General features: G+C 56.9%; 1 protein-coding gene across 2 annotated transcripts; it reads right to left on the reverse strand.

The window, feature by feature from the left end:
* On the reverse strand, window positions 1,652–7,034 carry PLA2G2E (phospholipase A2 group IIE). 2 transcript variants are annotated; one of them, XM_018054912.1, is made up of 5 exons: window positions 6,995–7,034; window positions 5,994–6,132; window positions 5,694–5,800; window positions 3,329–3,456; window positions 1,652–2,966 (listed from the first exon to the last, which is right to left on the reverse strand). In XM_018054912.1, the coding sequence occupies exons 1-5, from the start codon at window positions 7,032–7,034 to the stop codon at window positions 2,928–2,930; spliced, it is 453 nt and encodes a 150-aa protein (XP_017910401.1). In that variant the 3' UTR covers window positions 1,652–2,927. The 2 variants fall into 2 exon arrangements, with proteins under 2 accessions (XP_017910401.1, XP_017910402.1); XM_018054913.1 differs by lacking the exon at window positions 1,652–2,966 and having other exon boundaries at window positions 3,370–3,901.

Consider the following 9,081-nt stretch of genomic DNA (forward strand, 5'->3'; position numbering starts at 1 on the left):
GAGCTCTCTGAGGCTCCAGGCACTTTGGATAAGTTGTCTCATTTAAACCTTAAGACCACCCGGTGAGGTTGATGGTCACGTCCCCGTCTTACACAGGAGGGAATAAATGATGGGTCCAAGATCACAAATTTGAATTCAGGGCAGTCTGCCCGCACCATGGAGGAACCCAAAGTGAGAGCCCAAATAACTGGGGTGAGTATCCCTAGGAAAGGTAAGAACACATTGCTTGGTCCTTCAGAGGAGGGCGAGACCTCCTCCAAGTGGAAAAAGATGGAAGAGGCAGCATTTGAGATGTGCCTCCAAGCATGTGGATGTGAACGTGGCGATAAGGAGTCTGTGAAGAGGGAGCCTTCTAGGTTGAAGGAAGCTATTGCGGAGCTGCAGACGGAGGTGGGCCTGTTCTGGCAGTGGTGAGGAGCATAGAGAAATACATGTTGCTGGATAAAGCTCCCGAAACCAAGCTTGAATGCCAGGGGTTGGTGGACAGTGGGGAGCCATAGATGGTTCAGGGCGGAAGAGTGATGTGATAGAAATCAAACTGGGAAATGAAGCTGGGGTTGGTGGACTGGATGGGAAATGAAGGGCTGAGGAACGTGGTTCTGAGAGCCCGATTTTGGCTCCACCGCAACACTCGCCAGTGAAGACCGACTGGTGGTGTCTGTCTGGAGGTTGGCCACGGCAGGCTTGTCTCTGCCTCCTGCATTCAGTGCGGGGCCAGGGGCATAGTTTGTATGAAAGTGTATTGAGGGAGAGAATGAGATTTAATACAGTATTCAGTTCTCCAGAGACTACAAGGAACCCTAAGGAAGCAGACAAATGTCCATGAAGTCATAATTGGACTCTTAACTCGGAAATTCCAATGTGATTTGATTTCTAACCACTTATTCAGCAAGTTATTTGATTGAACACTTGGTTCATAGCTTATGCTAGGGGCTCCCATATGGCAGAAAGTGAAGAGGAACTAAAAAGCCTCTTGATGAAACTGAAAGAAGAGAGTGAAAAAGTTGGCTTAAAGCTCAACATTCAGAAAACTAAGATCATGGCATCTGGTTCCATCACTTCATGGGAAATAGATGGGGAAACAGTGGAAACAGTGTCAGACTTTATTTTTTTGGGCTCCAAAATCACTGCAGATGGTGATTGCAGCCATGAAATTAAAAGACGCTTACTCCTTGGAAGGAAAGTTATGACCAACCTAGATAGCGTATTCAAAAGCAGAGACATCACTTTGCCAACAAAGGTCCGTCTAGTCAAGGCTATGGTTTTTACAGTGGTCATGTATGGATGTGAGAGTTGGGCTGTGAAGAAAGCTGAGAGCTGAAGAATTGATGCTTTTGAACTGTGGTGTTGGAAAAGACACTTGAGAGTCCCTTGGACTGCAAGGAGATCCAATCAGTCCATTCTGAAGGAGACCAGTCCTGGGTATTCATTGGAAGGACTGATGCTGAGGCTGAAACTCCAGTACTTTGGCCACCTCATGTGAAGAGTTGACTCCTTGGAAAAGACTCTGATGCTGGGAGGGATTGGGGGCAGGAGGAGAAGGGGATGACAGAGGATGAGATGGCTGGATGGCATCACCGATACTATGGATGTGAGTCTGAGTGAATTCCGGGAGTTGGTGATGGACAGGCAGGCCTGGCGTGCTGGGATTCATGGGGTCGCAAAGAGTCGGACACGACTGAGCTACTGAAATGAACTGAACCGAACTGAACTGATGAACCACCTGGGGGTCTTGTTAACCAGCAGGTCTGGGATCAGGTCCACGATTCTGCATTTCTAATAAGCTTCCTGAGCGGTGAGGTCTTGAATGACATGCTGCTGCTAACTGGCAAAGCAGAAGGCTCTACCTGGAACCTCCAACAACATCAAGTTCAGGGTTCTGCTTTCCTCTTTTCAGTCCTTCCTACCAAGTCTACAGCTGGAAATCAAGGGTATGGGCTATAGAGGCACACGAACAGGATTCAGATGGAATCATTGACTCGTTCACCAAATAGCTATTGATTCCTGGGAAATCGGGCTGCGCCGAGGCTAGTTCTCAAGTTCTAATTTCCACCCCGTCAGATGGTTAAACAACTGTGACGTCACCGGGGCCTCCTCCCGGCGATACGTCCGGTCCAGAGCACCGCCCGAGTCAGATCCTGGTTCCTGCGCTCGTGTGTAGTGGCACCGTCATTCTGAGATGTCTTTAAGGGCTTAGTATTTCTCAGCTTGTCTATTACTGAAAATATGGGAGGACTGATTTCACCAGCCCTGAAGCACACTTTGCCCTCCCTGACAAAGGGAAATCCGGGTTTAAACCAAATTTGTTTCCTCCCGGCAGCCTGAACAAAATGGACACCAGAGGGCGCCTCAGGACCACGCTGCCTAACAAACGCGGTCCTCTCTTCCCCACCCACCCGCGTTGCGCTTGAAGACCTCATCTCCTGCTGATTTTTCACACAGGATTTGAGTCAGTCACAGCAGCAAAGCACAGACATCTGCTCTCTTTTGTTTGGCCAGCTCAGAACTTCTTCACCTTTTAAAATTTATGGTGATTATCCTTTCGGTGGCATCAGGCTCTTTCCTGCCCTCAAAGCCCTGGGTGTTGCACACACGCCAAGAAATGGAGAGCGGGAGTGAACGTTTATTCCCTGTCCGCCGTGAGCTTTGCCTGTGCAGTGCGTTTTTACATGCTTTATCTCATTGAGTAGGCTTATCCCAACCCTGGAAGATTTTATCAGCATCTTACAGTGGAGTAGCATGTCTATATTTAGCAGTAGAATCTGCTGAAGTTTATTTCTTCCCGGGGAGGCTGCATTCCGATTTGATGGGAATCCTTTGGTGCATTGAATTGGCTCCAAAGTCAGCCTCAGGATGCCAGATGTAGGATGTAGAAATCTTTCCTCATCCCCTCCCCGTATCTGGAGCCGGGCCTGGCATGGGTATCCTCACAGCTGACCTTCCCTGGGCACTCTGGGTTGTTCATGCTGACAAGGAGAGGGGCAGAGGGGCAGTGACTGATACCGACTCATGAAGAAGAAGGGCCACTGGCTTGGGAGTGAGGACACCCCTCCAGGTAGAGCCTTCCCTCTCTGACCTCTGGGGTGCCCCTCTGCCAAGGGAGGGCTTTGAATAAGCTAATTTGAGAGCCTCTTTTCCCTCTAAGCCAGAATTCTAATGGGAGGGATTTGAAGCCTGATGACATGGTGGGGACAATATTTTTAGGCTGGTATTTTGCGTGCTTTTCACATTACGCCATATGGCCAGAAATATTTCTGCTAGAGACTGCCATTATTATCTTGGATAAGACAGTAACACGTTAGAAAAAAAGAGAATCACAGATACTCACTGTAATGGAAAACTCAAAGGACAGAGTGTATATGCCTGCAGGGGCCACCCGAGCCAGACCCATGCTGTGTCCCTCAGGAAACACCGGCGCCAATGAAGCCGGAGACTGGTGAAACCCTAGGACAGAATCTGAGGGCCAGTGTTAGGATCCTGGGCAAACATTATCCACATGTTCAGAAGAGGGGACTGAGATCCCAGGGGATGGGTTGTAGAATCTTCTGGGTGTTCCAGGGGCCCCTCTGCCCCTGGTGTGGCTCTTTTTGAGGGCACTGTGGCCAGGGAGGCCAGGGATGGTCCAGGGCTTAGTCTGGGGCCTCTCAGGGAAGGATGGGCTTACGGGAAAGGAGTTTTCTGGTGGGGAGAGCCTTTGGTGCTAACCCCCCCGAGGCCTGGGGGCCCTGGCAGGCCTCAGTGGGAGGCAGACCGCACCCTTAGCAGGGGGGGGTGGGCCCAGTGCACAGCTTGTTGGGGTAATGGGCGTATTTGCGGTCGTAGGTGCCCAGGTTGCGGCGAAAGCAGAGCGCAGCCTTCTTGTCACACTCGCAGGTCCGTCGCTGGCAGCTGGTTCTGCCGGCTGGATGGGACGCGGGCAGTCAGGGCCCGGGAACTTTGGGCCCGCCACTCCCAGCCACGTGCAGGGGAGCGCGCTGGGGTCCACGTTCTCCACCTGGAAGCCCACGCTCCCCGGGGGGATGCTCCAGGGTTGGGTGAGGGAACGGGCAGGGTGCTGAGGCCCTTTTGGGGCCAGGGACGCTAGAAGCCTGGAGATTTATCTTTGCTGTTCCTTCCTTTCCCAAACCCACTCCACTGCCCTGAGCCCCTTCCGCACGGGGAGACCACCTGTCCCAGCCCTGGGACGGCTGTGTTTCTGGGCGACCCTTCTCCCACGTAATGGACTGCGTATGGTACCGGCAGCAGTGAACCAGAGAGGAAAACTACTGAACGGCAGCAGCCCGATCCCGGGTGACCTGGGCGTGCCCAGAGGGCCTGGAGCTGGGGCCTGTGCCTGCTGCCCTCAGTGGGGACGGAGCCCGCTTTCCCAGCATGTATCTCAGGGCGCCCCCTCCACGCGCGCCCACACCCAGCCTGGGGAGTGGCACGGACATCAGCTCTGTGGGCTCCAGGGGCCCCAAAGCCTCCTCTTGCCTCTACCACCTCTGTCTGTCCTCAGGGGCTCTGGTTCCTTTTTGTCCCCACGAAGACGTCCCCCAGCTCAGACATGTCCAGCTTCCTCAGGGTCTCTCGCGAAGGTCAGCCTGATTTCCCATCCAGGTTTTCCTCTCACCTGCTCTTTCAACAGAACTCAGATTTGGCAGGGGCTTAACAGCTACGTCAGCTCCCAGGAGCTAGGCTAAGCTGGCAAGTGCGAGGTTAGGTCTCCCTTTTACAGATGAAGAAATAGGAGCTTTTGAGGGGCTCTATAGCTTGCCCAGAGCCACACGGCGGGAGGGGGCTCCCCGAACCTGTGTCCCATTCACCTGACCCCTCCCTTCACTCACCCTCTCAGCGCTGTCCCTAACAGGTGGCTTCCAGCCTTGCATGAGCTCCCTGTGACTGGGAGCTCATTACCTACCAAAGCTGCTTTGCTGAGTGGGCGGCGGTGGGAACAGGAAACTGGGAGCCCCGACTGCCTCCCGCAGCTCTGCTTCTGGTCCTGCCCCGCCCCCAGGACAGACCCCAGAGATCTGAGTCCTCGCTGGCCCTCCCAGCCCCCTGTGCTGTGTGCCCCCAGCTCCGGGCCAGCCCACTGCCTTCCAGGCTACTCCTGGCTTTGCGGCAGGAAGAAGGAGGTTTGGTTCTCCGATGTGAGTTCCCTCCATGGGGCTGGGCTGCGCGGAGCCCTTGACACTCTGATGCGGGTCCAGCTGTTTCCCCAGGCCAGGGAGCAGAGGAGAAGGCTAACTGGTCCAAGTGGGCATGGGGTCTGGCAAGGAGGCGCCCTGGTGCGGTGAGTCAGCCTTTGGGAGCGGGGTCTGTGGCCCCGCGTCCGAGCTCCAGCCTCTGGGTCTGGGGACCTGTCCCTAGCGGCCGCCCAGGCCCTGGGGAGGGCTGTCTGGGCGCAGCTTCTCTGGGTGGGGCTCAGTGCTGGCCCTTTGCTCCTCCCCTCAGAGGCTGAAGCTGGCGAGGGGGCGCCTCTGAATGGGAGGGTTGTTCCTGGGGTCCCAGGGCAGGAGCTGATGGGTCCTGGGCTCTCCAGACCGGGTGCCGTGGGAGCAGGGACACGCCTCTCCCTAGCGCTGTGATGATGGAAGACCCGCCTCTCCCGCCCAGGTGACCAGGCTCAAGGGTCTCCATCAGGAGAGGGGTTCCTGGCTGATCCCTTCCCTCTCCAGGGGCCTGGGGGACCCCCAGGTCCGCTCACTCACCGCAGAAGATGCTGTGCCTGGTGGCGGAGAAGAGGTACCTTTCCATTTTGGGTTCGCAGCCAAGCTTCTCCAGGCGCCCGTAGCAGCAGTCGTGGGCATGGCAGCACCTGTGAAGATCGAGGTCGGCCTGAAGGGGCCAGCTGGGCTGGACGGGGGCCGCTTGGGGGGGCTCAGGGCCCAAAGTGGCTCGCAAGTGTGGTGGTCACGCCTCAGCTTCCTAGGTACCCCCAGCTCCCCGCAGGATGCTCCCCCCGGCACCTCCACCCTCCAGGCAGGACCCCAGCTGGGCCGCCTGCTCACCAGTCTGTCTTGTCCACCGGCCAGCGGGCGCCGCCGACCCCGCAGTAGCAGCCGTAGTCATTGTACTGCAGCGCGGGCTTCCCCGTCGTCCTCTCGATCATCACCCCGAACTGGACCAGGTTCCCGCCAGCCAGGGCCACTGCGGGGACCGAGCGGGCGGGCATCAGCTCCCTCAGGGCCCCACCCTCTGCGGCCAGCTGCAGTCCCCACATCTGAGCGCAGGCGTCTCTCGGATCGTCTCGGGAACCTCCCCGAGCACCTCACTCCCGATGGTAACAGTGCTAATGGGTAATACGACAGACGACAGAGATGGGTGGATGGCATCACACACTCAACGGACGTGAGTGCGAGCGAGCTCCGGGAGTTGGTGATGGACAGGGAGGCCTGGCGTGCTGTGGTCCACGGGGTCGCAAAGACTGAGCGACTGAGCGCCAGCGCCAGTCAGTAGTGACGTCCCTGTGACGCCGCTGCACCTGGGTCTCCTGGTCCTCACCCGCATCGTGTCCCCACCTGACCTCCCACCCCGCTCTCCTTCCAAACCACCCCCTCACTCATCCTCTAGGCTCCCATCCCGGTTTCCTGATCCTCTCCCCTGGCGTCAGCCCCCGCCCCCGCCCCCAGGAGCACTCTGTCCCCATCGAGTCCCATCAGATGTCGCTGGATAAACTTCCTGACCACCCGGACTTCCCCGAGTTCCTCCAGGTCCTGCTGCTGCAGCAGTGGGGGCCCGCCCGCCTGGCAGGTTAAAGGCAGAAACGGACACTCAGGTGGGCGGTGGAGCGCGGGCAGCAGCAGCTGTTGGGGGGCCCCTGCCGCTTCCTCCCCTCTGTCCCCCGAGGCCGTCCAGGCTGCAGCCGTGCCCCCTTTGCACTGGCCAGTTCTTCCTGGGCCAGTGCTGGTCTCAGGGTGACCGATGACGCCCTCCCTGGGGGCTGGCTCAGGAGCCCCCGGAGTGTTCCCGGCTGGGGCAGAGCAGGAGCGCAGGCATGAAGGTCACTTACCCAGGAGGCACAGGAAGGTCAGAAGAGGGGGCCGCTTCATCCTGGGGGGTGGGGAGGGGAGCAGGGGGCAGAGAAGCTGGGCTGCAGGAGACGGAAGCCAGCAGGGGCACCTCTGATCTCCAGACACCTCCCCGATTAGTTAAATACCCGGGTCCTGTCCACTCCCCATCATTAACCCCCGAGCACCCAGTGATGCAACGATGCTTCCAGCTCTGACACTCTGGCCAAGTCCCCAGGGGAGGGGCCAGGCTGGGGCGCGCGGCTCTGCTTCCAGAGCCAGGCGGTGGGGCCAGCCTCTGGGCCTTCTCCTCCCCGCCCTTCCCACCACTGCCCTCTGCCCCAGAATCCCTGCGCTCACCCTCAGCGCAGAGCTGGGAGCCTGGGGCGTGCCAGGGGCTTTTCCTTTGTGGGGTCTTTTTCTCACCCTCATTTTATGGACCCTGCTCCTGAGACTCAGAGAGGCTGAACTCAGACGTCCTGGGAGCAGTAAGGGCGAGCCTGTCCTGTGTCCATGTCACTGGCTAGTTCAGCTTGGGTCCGGCTCCCCGCCCTGCCCCTCAACCAGCCCCCGTTGGACCCAGACAGGGACTGTAGCTTGGCTAAATGACAAGGCTCTGGGCACCTGGGGGCCGTGTGTCCAAGAACCTAGAGTCCAAAGGCTGGGAGCTGAGCCAGCTGGGCTCGGGGATTTATCTTTATTGTTCTTTCTTAGGACTGCTCCTGCTTGCTTGATGGGTAGTGAAAATCCTCCCAGTTGTGAACTCTGTCTCCCCAAAACCCTTGAGTGGTGGTGTAGCGTGGCTCCTGTAGAAACAGGCTCTGTCTGAGTCAGCTGGAAAACCCACATTCCAGCAGGGACTGGAAGCTTCCATCCTTTTGATGTCATCTTGGGGCCCGCATGGTGGAGACAGCAGCTTCCTACTGTGGCTTGGCTCTGAGAGAGACTGCTATCCCTGGAGTCAGGTCAGCACATGGAGGCTGGGCTTCAGAGCGTGGCTGGAAGTCAGCAGGACAGAGGAGGCTCTGCTGTGATCAGAAATGTCGGAGTCCCACCAGCCTCAGCCTCACCATGGGCTCATTTGCTGGCTGGAGTCCACTCAGGCAGAACCGGACGCAAGATGCCGGGACCTGGCCTGCGGCATCCCCCTGCCTTCCGTGTTCCTGGTCTGCTGGGATAACCAGATCGGCCACTTCCATCAACGTCGGGGGCCTGGGAGTTGCTTGGTCTGTGCCCCTGGAGTCCCGCTTCCACTATTCGTTACGTTTCCTTGTGAGGAATCTCGGTTTTTCCTGTTTCTATTATGGGGATAGAAGCCATCTCCTTCATGGGAAAGAGGAAGGCTCACAGCCAGCTCAGCAGTCCCCGCACCACTGTTTACTCTGTGGCAGGACCATGCCAAGCTCTTCTCCAGCAGGATCTCCAGGAACCTTCAAACAGCCTCATAACTCGATCACAGTGATCATCCCCATTTTACAGAGGAGCAAACTGAGACCCACGCCTAAGTAGCTGGTGAGCCAGAACGGGGGCCCCAGACAGTTTAAAGGGCTTACAGGAGGCAATGCCAACAGCAGGCAGGCCGCCGGGCACCCGTGATATCTTTGAAAAAGTGAAAGTGTTAGTTGCTCAGTCGTGTCCAACTCCTTCATGACCCCATGGACTGTAGCCCACCAGGCTCCTCTGTCCACGGAATTCTCCAGGCAAAAATAATAGAATGTGTTGCCCTTTCCTTCTCCAGGGGATCTTCCCCATCCAGGGATTGAACCCGGCTTTCCTGCATTGCAAGTGGATTCTTTACCATCTGAACCACCAGGGAAAGGGGCCCTCAAAATCTTCTCCCTTCTTTAAAGTCAGAGTGACTATAATCCAGGTTGGGTTATATTTAGCTTCATATCATTGTAGTCACAGCATTTACTTTCCAATTTTTTTTTTTTTTTTTTTTTAGTGAGGAGAGGGTCCATGAAAGGGAGAGTAGCCAGGGCCAGCAGTAAAAATCGTCCTGTAGCCTCAAGCTGAGACACCCGGTGTAGGGCCTCCTCTTCAGGAGCTGATTGGGGGTCTGGCTTTAGCATCCTTTCCAGGGGAGGAG

This window comes from Capra hircus, chromosome 2 (genome assembly GCF_001704415.2).
Source record: "Capra hircus breed San Clemente chromosome 2, ASM170441v1, whole genome shotgun sequence".
NCBI lineage: Eukaryota > Metazoa > Chordata > Mammalia > Artiodactyla > Bovidae > Capra > Capra hircus.